Genomic DNA, 13,141 nt, shown 5'->3' on the forward strand with positions numbered 1-13,141 from the left:
AGCGCTCTGGCTCATTCCTAGATGATGAAAGGGCCAATTAAAAGCTCAGCGTGAACCCGCACAGCCCACCTGGGCAATGCCAGCTCATGCACACTGCACCCCTGCTGCCCCCGTAACAAGCCTGCTTTGTAACCAATACACACAACAGAGTGGAAGAAGGATGGAAAATAGCAGGAAGATTATTTTCATGGAAAGTTTGAGATCTTAATGGTGTTTTACTGACTATGAATTGCTCCTGTTAGAAGAAGAATCAGCCCAACGCATGTTTGGTGCAGAAGCTGACTGGGCTCCCACTTTCGTGGCCTGCCCTCCGAGGCCCCAAGGCCACGCAGCAGCTGGGCCCTGCAGCAGGCACTCTTGGCCCTTGGGAGAGACCAGTAGATGGGAATGGCCCCTGAAGGCTGCAGCCCTAAAGAGCTCAGATGTCCCCAGACCTGGGGGAGGAGGTTCCAAGGAGGTATGGAGCACGTGGCCACTGTAATCTCATTGTGAGTTGATGGGAAGGGCGTGGTTGTGGCTCACCCTCCAGCTGGGGCATCGGGCAACTGTGACATCCAGTAGGTCAGCCCATGGCTTCAGGAGAAGCCGGGCGACCGGCTGGGTAGAAGGTGGGCAGAGGCCTGGTTCTCCTGGAGCTGAGGGGCAGCCTCGTCCCTTCAGCCTCCGTACCCAGAAGGCGGAGCCAGCCAGATAGTGGCTGGGGCCTTTCCAAGACTGCTGTGGGCCGTGTTCCCAGAAAGCTCAAGGCCGGCTCGATGACCTGACAGTTGGTGTATCGTGTCCCTTAAGACGCAGCTCACCTCTGCAGGCAGCTGGCCAGGCTAACGTGGGGGCGATGCCTCAGGTATCATGGCAGGTGGGGACCGCAGCCAGCACGGGGACCCCTGCTGCCATCCAGGCTAGGGGTGGGGAGCCCCAGAGTTGCCCGCTGACCATCCCTGGAAATGGCATGGCCTCTGAGCAGCATCTGCTGGGCTTGACACTTGCTCCTAGGAAGGACTCCTGTGCACACACATGCATGCACGCAGGCTTCTGTGTTGCGCGATTGCTTCACACCATGTTCTGGCATGTATGTGCCTAAGCTGGGCTGGTGTCCCCCAAGTTGGGGTGGGGACAGCCCTGGGAGGGCAGGGTGGCCCCCCAGGTGTGTGGGGCAGGTTAACGTGGGCACCAGACCTTTCCCCTGCTTGAGCCCCAGCAGTCTGTTGGCTGGGGGCAGTGGTGATGCTCGTAGGTAAAGAAGTCATTGGGACGCTCTGCTCCCCTCACTCCGGAGAACGCAATGGCAATCCACTCCAGTACTCTTGCCTGGAAAATCCCATGGATGGAGGAGCCTGGTAGGCTGCAGTCCATGGGGTCACGAAGAGTGTGACACAACTGAGCGACTTCACTTTCACTTTCATGCATTGGAGAAGGAAATGGCAACCCACTCCAGTGTTCTTGCCTGGAGAATCCCAGGGATGGGGGAGCCTGGTGGGTTGCCGTCTATGGGGTCACACAGAGTTGGACACGACTGAAATGACTTAGCAGCAGCAGTTCCCCTTGTTCAGGACACCGTTCCCAGACCTGACAAGTCACCAGCTCGCACTTGGGAAGCAGGACCCTTGGCCGGTCAGATGCAGACCTCTCACGAGCCAAACTGAACTTGTCGTCCTTGCCCCGCCCCCTCAGCCCTTTTGCTTTCATGTCCGTGCCCTCTTCTGCAGCTCCGCACCGGGGAACAGAAGCCACCCTGCCTCAGGCCCCAGGCTTGGGCATCAGCAGACGGTCTAATGGGATGCAGTCTGGCCTATGGCTCTGGGTAGGGTGGCCGCCTTCACAAAGCCCTCCTGCGGGGCGGCACAGCCCTTTGCCTCCACGTTTCTGTGGCAGGGGCTGTGCTTACTTTGCGCTGGGATGAGTGCTGTCTGCCTGGGTGGCTGCGGTGGTGCCAGAGTCACCTCCCCTCCCCCCGCCCACTGGGCTGGATGCCAGGCCCCTGGAGCCGGGCCACGTGCCGAGGACGTCCAGGGGCAGGTGGGAGGCTGGGAGTCCAGCTGTGGAAAGCTGGAGGGAGCTCAGTGTGCAAGGCCCTTCCCCAACGCGACTGCCTGGGCCTCCCCTCCGAGGGTCTCCATCATGTGACCCCAAATCTTACTGCCATGGGAGGCCAAGTTCTGTGCCCATTGGTCCCTCCTTTCCCTCCCCATTGTGGCTATGGCCTGTCTGTCTGGTCAGGACACGAGCTTCCTGGTGGCAGGGATCACACTTCCCTCAGAGGCCTCCTGAGACAACCAGGGCAGGAATGCGTGCATGCTGACACTCAGACAGTGCTCTGGACCCAGGGCCACTCAACTATGTTGGGGCGGAGTGGGGGGGTGCGGCTGAGATGAGATGTGGGTTTTCACAAGTATGAAGGCAGAGCCTTGGGCTCAGCCAGCAGCAGATGCAGGCAGGTCCAGCACGCAGCACCTTGTAGGGTGGCCGGGGGCACACAGACTGCCGAGCGGATGGGCTGTGAACCTGTCCATCAGACCAGGAGCCCCGCACCAGGTGTCAGCAGGATCAGCTCCCTGTGGGGTCTCTGTCCAGCGCTCGCTGTCTACTTGTCACCGGGGTCCTTCCCGACCCTTGACCAGCCATTTAATCACACTTCTGGAATCTGGGCCCCTCTCTTTTCCCACCAGCTTAGGCTTCGACAAAGAACTCACTTGGGACAGATAGACCCCAGCAACATAACTAATGCAACAGTGTAGAACCTAATCACTGTTATAAATCATGCCTTTGAAAATTCTGCCCTTTCTCAGTCAGCCGACATGCTCCCAAGCAGGAACAAACATGGGTTAACCCGTCTTACAGAGGAGGCCAGCCCCCACTGCCCCTGGTCCAGGTGAGGATACGTGTGTGCTAGCAAGGGGCAGGGAGGAAGTGAGGATGACAGGGCCACACAGGGCTCTTCCATAACACACATAAAGTCAGAAGGGCATGGGGCCCCTGTTAGGACACAGGAGGGGACAGGGGACACAGAAGGAGATGGTCGCCAGGGGTAAGTGAGCCACACTTTGTGGCAGATGGTTGCTGGGAGGCCCACGGCCTCTCAGCTGCAGGATGGGGATGTACGTGTTCGTAACTCCTTTCCTGGCTTTTTATTTGAGGAGCTGAGTCTCCTTCTTCTCCTGCCTTCAATCTTTCCCAGCATCAGGGTCTTTTCAAATAAGTCAGTTCTTCGCATCAGGTGGCCAAAGTATTGGGAGTTTCAGCATCAGCATCAGTCCTTCCAATGAATATTCAGGACTGATTTCCTTTAGGATGTACTGGTTTGATTTCCTTGCAGTCCAAGGGACTCTCAAGAGTCTTCTCCAACACCACAGTTCAAGCAAGGAGAGATAAGAAAGCCTTCCATTTTCTAGTTAACCGATGCTATTTTTCCTTCCGGGGAAAGTGCTGATGGTTTCCCTAGAATTGCTTTTGCGACTCTGTTGTCCTCTCTTGCGTTGTTGGCACTCCCAGGCACACTCTGAATCTCTGCCCTGGTCAGAAGGCCACCCTCCTGGCTCCTCCTCGGTCTCTTCTTCACCTCCAGGTCTCCCCAGGGCACTGGGGTCTTGATGACACACCAAGAGGGCCAGGGCCCAGCTCTGCAACGCCTGCCTCAATGGCATCTACAGTCTGGAGGGGGTTGTCCCCACTGTCACCAAGCTCACTCCTGGAGCAAGTGGGGGCTTTCCTTGGGCCTTGGCTCCCAGACCAGGCAGGGGCGTGGCCCTAGTCACCTGCCTGAGCCTCTGACTGCAGAGGCCGGGGTCTCCAGATTTCGAGGTGGCCTGCTGGGGCCACAGTGACCATGCAGGCCAGTGTTGGTGGCCCTGCCCATCAGTCTCAGCAGACATAAGACCCCTCACTTTCCTAAGGCGTCACCTTTGGCCACCAAGATCCTGGTCAAAAGTTCCTCGGGTTTCAAAGTATGACAAGTTCTGCTGCTGCAAAAACAAGCTGCCTCCGTGGGTCCGTCTGCATCTACCCTCCTCACCCAGGCGTGCAGGGTGGTGCGGGTTCCACTCTGGCAGCCCAGGCCCCTCCTCTGGCGATGCTACAACTGGCCGATACCTCTCGCAGTGCTCCTGGGGTCAGGGCCCCCATTCCTAGACTGACTTCTGGCTGGGCACTCAGGACTCTGGCATTCCTGTGGATGCACAGGTGAGAAGCAGGTGAGGATGCGCACAAGGCCACCACCTGCTCTGTGCAGTGAGCAGGTGCACCGGCCAGCAGGCCTCCCTCCAGGAAAGCCAACACGAGAAACGCAGCCAACGCGCACGGAGGTACCCCGGGGATAGATGGAAGCTGGCGGAACCATGTGCTACTTTGCACAGGTAGAAATGATCCACGTGCACCCAAGGCCGAGCTGCAGCGGACAGCAAGCCTACGTCCCCTCTGCCTGGCATGCACTTGCCTCCGTGGCCAATGATCGTTCCCTGCGCTCCGCAGAGGCGGCCTCAAGGACGCCACTCTCCCAGGGGCTGCCTGGTGCTCCTGGGGGTCACCAGCCCATGCCACATCCTCAGGAGGAGCGATGAGCTTGCTGCTGCTGGGCATGCACATCCCCACCTCCCTCGGTGGGGGAGCAGCACAGACAGTCTGGCACGTGCCAGAGACACCCTCAGGCTCCAGGATGGACCAGATGACCTGGCTGCTGCAAACTATGGCCACCCTACCTGACTGCCTGTCCGGCTACACTGCAAGGCAGTGGGAGTCAGTTTGGGTTTGGGATTCATTGTTCTTACTTTACAACAGAAGCAGCTTTACTGCATTGATTTTCAGGGATAAGATTTTTCTAGAACTAATTTTTTTAAAGTTTCCCTGAGAAGCTCAGCTTCAGGAGGCCCTGGGGATAAGGCGGCAGGAGCCCTTGTGCAGTGATGCCAGGGCTCTGGCCACCTTTCTCCTGGGCCTTCCTGCTCTCCACATTGGATGTTTTCCCATTGGATGGGCTGGGCTGCTGGAAGAGAGGCAGGGGCAGGGAACTCGGGGCAGGGGGGGTGGGGTGCGGCTCTGACACAAAAACACCCACAGAAGGCAAACCGTCTGTCTTCTAAGAAATCAAATCACTGCAGGAGAGATAAAGAGCAGTACGCCGGGGGGTCTGCGGCAAAGGGAGCCCTGAATGGCTTTCTGGAGCAACCGGGTGCTGGGGAGGGTGCAGTCCGAGGAGGCCCGGGCCTCACTTTGGGGCAAAGACTCTGAGGGTGGAAGTCAAATGGTGGAGGAAGCCCCACCAACCACACGAGGCATCTCATACATCCCTAGATAATGAGCACGTGCTTCAAGCGGGGAACAGCTGTACCTGGAGCCGGCCTCAGGACGTACCCCAGAGAAGGGAGTGTGGAGAGTCCCCTGGGAGGGTCTGGCAGAGGCCAGATGGCCAAGCAGAGGCCACGGCTGCAGTGGACGAGGCTCACCTCCCGATCACCTTATTGGTAGGGCTGACAGCCAGCACCCGGGTTGTTTAGAGAAAACACAAGCATCGAGAGGATGTGGAGGAATTGCAACACTGGTGCTGCTGGTGGTGATGGAAAATGGTGTGGAGGCTCCTCAAAAAGTTACAAATAGAATCACCACGTGACCCAGCAGGTACACTGTTCCCAGGGGAGTGGGGAGCAGGACAGGCCCACGGCAGCGTCACTCACAGGAGGATGCCAAAGTGGGGACAGGCTGAGTGTCCATCAGTGGACAAGAGGCCGGACACAGTGTGGAAGGATCATCTGTGCGATGGAGCAGGACCCAGTCTCAAACAGGGAGGAAGTCCTAACACCTGCTCCAATGTGGATGGACCTTAGGACACGATGCTGAGTCAGACAAACCCGAGACAAATCCTATGTGATCCCAGTTCTCTGAGGTCCCTGGAGGAGTCAGAGTCACACAGACACAAAGCAGGAGGGTGGGGGTGGAGCTTCGGTTTGAGAAGAGGAGAAAGTCCTAGAGATGATGGTGGGGATGGCTGGCCAGTGTTAATGGGCCCAATGCCACTGAGCTGTGCACTGAATTAAAATGATAAATTTTGTTATTTGTATTTTACAATAAAATTAAAAAATAGAAAGCTAGCTGTTTGCCTAGTGAGAGCTTAGGGACAGCTGTGCCCTCACGGGAGACACGCCAACTCCCTGTGGTGGGTCCGCCTCTGCCGGGTGACCCCTCACGCCCAGAGGTCAGACCAGGAGGCAGCCCCACAGCTCAGAGGTGGGCACTGAGACCTGGAGCCCATGTCTATGCGGCTCCGTCCTCCCACCAGCCCTGACCCTGCAACCCTGAGTGAGCGGGCCTGGCCTGTGTCCACAGTGTCAGGAAGCTGTTTGGCAAAGGCGGTCTGAGGGCCTGGGGGATTTGAGGGCCTGGGTGTCTGCCCCAGGTGGGGGCTGTGACCATGGTGGGGGCTGGGAGGGCAGGTGGCACTTCCTGACCATTCAGGTGCTCAGGGCCTGGGTAGAGGGCAGGTCATCAGAGCATGAGGCCCTGAGGCTGGGCACTGCTAAGCAATGGGAACACAAGTGGACAGTTCAGATCCTGGAGAAGGACTCTTGCTCACCTGTAAAGTGCCCAGGGGTGGAGGGGTGGGGATGAAGCTACCTCCCCCTGGCGCTCTGCCCTTCCATCTGACATCCGGCCCAGAGCCCAGCTCCTCACTGGAGAAGCCCCCCGTGGGGATGGCGGCCGGCAGGGCTGGGCTGCCCCCTGGTGGAGGGCGGTGGAGTGAGCCACTGAGCTGAGACCTGCAAGGGAGGCAGAGGGGGGAACCCAGGATGGCCCTGGAGGCACCCGCAGAGCCTCCGGGGGCAGGGCATGAGGGGTGGGGGTGGGGGCGAAGTCTTATGGGGCTCTCCGGAAGAAGGTGGGGTCTCTACCACCCCCTGGTTGGGAGGCCTCCTCATCTCTGAGTTGGGTTGTGAGAGTCAGCAAGGCCCTGAGGACAGTGCAGGCCGCTGTGATCCCTTGGTCGCCAGCCTAAGAGGTGTGGATGCTGTCGGGGTTCTCCTGGGTCCCCCTGTGTTTCTTCCACAGCAGCTCTGCACAATTCAGGCTGTGGCTGCCCAGGAGAAGCCCTAAAGCCTGACCTCGTGAGGATGGACAGACATTCCCCTGGGGAGAAGAGACAAAGCTGTGGCTGGGTCACAGTGGCCTCTGCAAATAGGCTCCAGTGCAGACTGTCAACCACAGCAGCCCAGGCACTGGCTGGCAGCTGCGTGGATGCAACATCCTGGGAGCAGCCAGCTGGTGGATCAGGGTCTGGGAGGTGGTGGTACCTGAGCAGAGCGCTATTTTACCAGCAGGTCAGGGAGCACGCTGCAGGGAGCTCTGCGGCCAGGGCAGGACTCCACGATCTCTGCCAGGCCACTTCATCTCAGGAAGGGCCCCGGTCAGTTACCAGTTTACCACCTCTCAGCCCCAAATCTACCCTTCTCGCCCAGCTCTGTGCTTTGGGAGCCAGACCCTGAAACGTGTCCCTCCGCCGGCTGGTACCATCCTGGGCGGGCACTGCAGGGACGCTGGGGGAAGGGGCTTCCCTTGGGCTCCAGTGTGCCCTCTCCTGACCCCTCAGGCTCAGGGGTTTGTGCTCAGTGAGATCCTCTGCGTCCCAGGTTTCCTGCGCACACACCTGGTGCCCTGGGCAGCTCCCCCACCCGCTGGGCTGTGGCTACAGCCTGCCTGCATCTCCAGAGGGGCTAGGCTTTCCCTTGTCTCCTGGGACTTCCTTCCCAAACTTCGCTCTAACCTTCACATGAGAAAATTGGCAAAGATGTGAATTCAACTGACAGCCTAGTCCTGCAACCCACATGATCAAATTCTATTTGAGCCTCGAGACTGTGAGACAGGAGGGCTTCTTGGGGCTGCGATGGAGCTGAATGCAGACCTGAGCTCATATCGTCTCCCTGCAAGTGTCCAGGACACCAGGGGCCTCATGGCCACTGTCAGTCATTCACAGCCATCCCGTCACAGCCAAGCACGATGGCAGCTTGGTCACTCCTGAAGCCGCGGCCTCAAGTCACTCACATCTCCCAGGCGCTGAGCCCGGTGGTTGGGCCCAAGGATGCAGCCAAGCCAGTCCCAAAACACTACCTTTGGGGGCGCCTTCTGGGCCAGTTTCACATTTGTCTTTCCCATATTCCTGCTTCTACCCCTTGCAGTATCTTCTTCCCTTTCACTCATTAACATTTTCAATTGCTGGTGTGGCTCCTGTTTCCTGGTTCAGGTTTAGGCATCACTGCCATCCATCCAATGTCTGGGCCATCAACGTGGGGACATCCTCACTTCTGCTCTTGTCAACAGTTCGACGTCTTTACCTCCAAACATTGGGTCCCACACCCCACACTGGTCGCCATTACCTCTTTTCACGAGTGAGAAACAGAGGGACCTTTCAAACACAGGGATCAGGCCACCAACTTCTTTCAGCACTTTCCGTGATGCTTAGAATAAAATTCCAACCCCTTGTGGCTCCAGGGCCTACACGTGAGACTGCCCCGACCTCCTGCCTTGTTGCCCCCACCCTGCTCAGGCCATGAAGACTTCCTCCTGTCCTGCAGCCCAGTCTCACTCTGCTCTGCCCGCAGTGCCCTTCCATGCTTCTGCACACACAGCCTCTCCCATCCTTCAGGCTGGGCTCACATCATGCTCTCTGACCCCGGGCATCTCTGCAGAGCTGGTGGGGCTCCTCAACCACTGGGTGGGCTGCTGGGCTGTCCCTGCCAGCCAGCCACTAGACGGAACATACATCTTGGGCTCCAACATCCTGGCTCCCAGCCAGACACATGGGCTGGCGTCTAGGAGGCACAAGGATGATGGATTCTAGGGACCAAGAAGATCTTCCCATGTGCCTGCCCCTCTTGGCCTCGTGGCACCTAAACTCCATCGACCCGAAAGCAACAGCTGCCATGATGTGGAGAAGGGGCACAGAGCCCTGTTTATGAGGAGGGGGAGGGCCTCGCTTGCTTCCCCAGGTCATTGGCTCACTGGGACCCCCAGGCATGTCCCCTCAAAAAGGCGTCACCAGCCATTCCCGCAGGCGACAGTGTTGGTCACGGGGTAGGTCAGGACCAGACGGATGAAGATGTGTGAGTGGCCGGACCTTAAGTTCCCTGAACCTCAGCCTTCTCATCAGTGAAATAGGAACAGAGGCTGTCCTTACCCCGCGGGGCCAGAAGGACAACACCTGGCTGCACCTGGGGGTGCCCAGGGCAGATGACACTGGCCAGCTGGCCCCCGGTACCTCATAGGTGGAGCCGTCTGCGAGCCGCAGCATCCCGTGGCCGTGGCGCTGGTCCCGGACCCAGTTGCCCTCGTACTCGTCTCCATTCCTGGGGGCAAGCGCAGAGGCTGCTCTCAGGCCGGGAAGGCCAGGTGGCCGCGCTGACGCAGACCGGCTCCCTGGCCGGGCCTCAGCGCATGTCCCCAGGACTGAGGCAAAAATAGGCCCAGAACAGATGGCATGAGCTGTGGCCTTGCCAGGGCCCAGTGGAGGGGCGGGCAGCCTGGGCGCCCGGCAGGGTGCAGTGACAGGCAGCCCTGCTTGCCGGGTCCCAGGTGTGAAGATTGGGAAGGATGACGGGGAAGGAAGTGCAAGGAGGGGGGGACCCTGCAAATCTCAGGGCAGGATTTTGCATGAAAACTGCCCAGAATTTGGAAGATGCCCAGCCACAGGCCTGAAGGAGAGACCTGGGGGGCGTGCTCTCAGCCCCACTCCATGCTCCCCCCAACCTCCACCTTCCCACCAGGTATTTTATTCGTGGGATGGAGAAGGGAGGTGGAGATTGATGTTTTTTCTACTAAACACACACAGAACCAAGTTCAATAACTGAGAGAGCAATTATAGAGTCCCACCAAGGCACAGACCCTCCTTTCAGGGCTGGGCGCTCGAGGGGGGATGGCCCGTTGGCCAGCGAACTCACCGGAAGACCATCCGCCCTCGGCCGTGCCGCTTGTTGTCGTGAAACGACCCCCAGTACACTTGTCCGTCTGCGTCCACCAGACACCCGTGTCCTGGAGAAGGAGCCCAGAGTGGAGGTCACTTTGTGCCTCCCTTAGGGGAGGGGATTGTCTGGAGGAAAACTAGCATTGGCACCCCTGGGGACTGAGCCGCATGGGGTCCCTCGGCCCCAAGATCTGATCTGGGACAGCTGGGCAGCCGCACGCAGTGGGAGCAGCTCTGGGTTCAGTTCTCAAGGTCCCGAGTGAGGGTGGGAGTGCCATTCAAGTGCCACGATCCCCCAAAATAGAGACTGAGATACTACTGAGGACAGACGGCCATCCCGGGCCTCCACCATCTACTCTAAGGACCCAGAGACCAGAGAAATCACCAATGTAGACATGGTGTCTCCAGGATCTGGACATTCAGGGAGGGGAGTACATCCAGACTCCACCAGGAGGCCTTGGAGGGGGCAGGGCCTTTTGCAGGGGGTGGGCTGTCGGGGGCATAGCCACTCCCCTCACTCCCCGGGGCCTCACTGGCACTGGTCCCCCACCAATGTGGCTGCTTAACCAGCGCTGATCCCCCCCATGGTGGCCTCCTGACTGGCGCTGTTCCCCTCCATGTGGCCTACTGACTCACGCTGTCCGCCCTCCCCAACACGTGGCCTCCTGACTGGCTAGACCTGGTAGGATGTGGAGATGACAACTGAGTGGAGGATCAGGAGTGGCCATCAGTTTCTCACTCCAGGAGACCCACAGCCCTGCTCAAGGGCTGAGACCCTCCACAAGGCCAGAAGACCCACCCAGCTGAGCCCAGACCAGCCCAGGATTGAGCACAAGGACAGAACGGGGACCTGAGTCACCAGGTCTGGGTGGCTTGCTGTAAACCCCTTACTCTGAACCTCAGTGGACAGGGGAGCATGCTGGTGCCCACGCTGTCCAGGCCCTGAGTCAGAATCCCAGAAGGGCTAGGTCTAGGCCCTGTGGTGCCTGCCCCACAACCCACACCCTGCACCTTCCTGTGGATACTCAACCTTCTCTCAGGCCGCGGAAGAGCTCCCCTTCGTAATGTCCACCGTCTTGGTACTTCATGACGCCGTGTCCCTGGGGCTCTCCCAGAACAAACTGTCCAGTGTAGGTGTTCCCTGGATGGGAGGCGGGAAGCTGTGTCTAGGGTTGGAGCCGCTTTCTGAGTTCCTCAGGGTAATGATTACCCAGGTCTCACCTGACTCTCAGGCAGCAATGGTCACAGAGCAGGGTGTATGTTTATCTCACAGCTCACGCTGGTGGACAAGGGAGATGGGACAGAGTGCGTATGGTCCCATCACCTACAATCCTCTCCCTCTTCCTAGGGACCCTCTCAGGGGCGTCTGTATGCCTGGAGCAGAGGCCCCTCCAGGTCAGAGTCTGTGGGGTGAGACTTCTCTCTATGAAAAATCCACTTCACGCTTGCCTCTGAGGGTCTGAGGTCTTGCAGGCAGCACCGGGGCCATCCCGCCCCAAGCTGGCACGAGGCTGCTATGAGACACCTGTGGGGAGCCAGGGGTCCCCAGGTTCTAGACGCAAGTGCCTTCTGCATCCAGAAAGGAGGGGGCAGCTCACAGCAGGTGGGTTCAGGAGGAAGGGCTGGCAAGCTGACCTGTCAGTGCCCAGTGCCGACAGCCCTCTCCCGTGATCTCTCCGTCCACAAACTCGCCTTCGTAGTAACTCCCATCTTTAAACAGCAGCTTCCCCTGACCTGGTGAAAGACATCGTGATGTCAGGCTGTGGCTGGGAGTGACTGCTGGAGCCTGTGTGCGGCTGGGCTTGTTTCTCAGGGAGAAGAGCAGGCCGCAAGGTCTTTGATTCTGTCTGGGCCATCAAAAGCTCAGGGACCCTGCCCCTAGATCTCCTCAGAGGGGACTTGATGGCCACCTTGCCTCTGTCAGCGCAGGTGCAGAGGGAAGTAGGGGGAGAGAGAGAGAGAGAAAGGACGAGAGAGAGAAAAGCATGGGTTGACACTGAAAAATACATTTTGAAAAGAAGGAACAACTTTGTCCAGGTCAGGAAGAGACTCAGATTTCAGCACAAAAGGGAGAAACACCCGTGTGGCAAAAACATTCCCATAAAAGTCAAAAGGTTCAAAATACACTGGCAGCCAACTGATACACAAATAGTTCATGAGAAAATACTGAAAGATCAATCCTCTGGCAGAAATATCAGCAGAGGCTTCGAGCAGACAGAACCCCAGACAGGCATAAAACTGTGATAGTAAACTTGGGAAAGTCCAGGTCTGCTTCTGGGGTGGATGCCAGGGGACTCTCACTTGCTACTTGCTCTCCTTGCTATTTAGATTTTTTTTACAAAAATGGTTAGGCTCTTCATCTTCAAGGAAAAAATAAAGACAGTTTTTATCAGCACCAAGGCGGCTGTCTGGGTCCCCCACTCTGCAGGAGATGGCCCTTTATGGGCACAAGTGAGGGCTGAGGGCCTGGTGTGGCAGGCACTCACGTGGCCTCAGCCCCTCTGGGACTTGTGCTGTCAGTGGAATGGCTACAGCAAGAGGCCATAGCCTGTCCTTACCGTGTTTCTTGCCTCCTCTCCATTCTCCTTCATATCGAAAGAAAGAATTCGGGTAAACGTAGACCCCATAACCTGAAGGTTGAAACGACACCCAGGTGAGCACCAGGTACAGATGACGTGGCTGACGACCAGCACGCACAAGGTGGGGGCCATCCCGGGGCTTCTCCAGGTGTCTGTCGTTTCACTCTTAGTGAGCCTCACCCCCACTACTTCCCAAAGGCTGTTTGGGTCACAACTCTCCCTGTTCATCCGTTTATGCAGCAGACATGCTGAGCACCCAACCCGTGCAGAGGCGCCCGCCCCGCCACCCTGGGTCACCGAGGGTCGACTCAGTTCCTCCCGACTGGGTCTCCAGGCCCCAGCCGGTTCTGCTACTCGGGGCCCGGGACCCCGCCCATGCCGTGGGCACCCAGCCACCTGAGTTGGGGACGACAAAGCTCCCAGGGGTGCGAGCTGGGTTCGCAGTGAAGGTGCGGGGATGCTCAGCGAGTGCCCGGACCTGTCCGCCTCCCTGCCTTCCCGACGGAGGCCCGGTAGGGTAGTCGGTCGTTACCGTCCCACGGTGGCCTCCCTGGATGCTCCCGGCGCTGCACGCAGCGGGTCGCGCGCCCCTCACTGGCGGAGGCCATCTTGCCGCTAGAGGTTT

General features: G+C 58.6%; 1 protein-coding gene across 12 annotated transcripts in view; it reads right to left on the reverse strand.

Annotated features, from left to right (window-relative positions):
- The window catches only part of MORN1 (MORN repeat containing 1), a 48,872-nt gene extending 35,739 nt beyond the window's left edge, over positions 1 to 13,133 (reverse strand). For 4 of the 12 annotated variants that reach the window (XM_081488399.1, XM_081488400.1, XM_081488398.1 and 1 more), the window contains exons 1-6: positions 13,049 to 13,133; positions 12,496 to 12,567; positions 11,573 to 11,671; positions 10,968 to 11,078; positions 9,915 to 10,005; positions 9,236 to 9,323 (exon numbers count right to left, since the gene is read on the reverse strand). In XM_081488399.1, coding sequence (XP_081344525.1) covers positions 9,236 to 9,323; positions 9,915 to 10,005; positions 10,968 to 11,078; positions 11,573 to 11,671; positions 12,496 to 12,567; positions 13,049 to 13,124 — 537 coding nt within the window. In that variant the 5' untranslated portion in view covers positions 13,125 to 13,133. Of the gene's footprint in view, positions 1 to 6,559; positions 6,744 to 9,235; positions 9,324 to 9,914; positions 10,006 to 10,967; positions 11,079 to 11,572; positions 11,672 to 12,495; positions 12,568 to 12,912 lie in introns of all 12 variants that reach the window. The other 8 variants (XM_081488397.1, XM_081488405.1, XM_081488402.1 and 5 more) reach the window with 4 other exon arrangements.
- Positions 13,134 to 13,141: the final 8 nt, after the last annotated feature.

This window comes from Giraffa tippelskirchi, chromosome 5 (assembly GCF_054371585.1).
Source record: "Giraffa tippelskirchi isolate mGirTip1 chromosome 5, T2T-mGirTip1v1.2.pri, whole genome shotgun sequence".
Classification (NCBI taxonomy): Eukaryota; Metazoa; Chordata; class Mammalia; order Artiodactyla; family Giraffidae; genus Giraffa; species Giraffa tippelskirchi.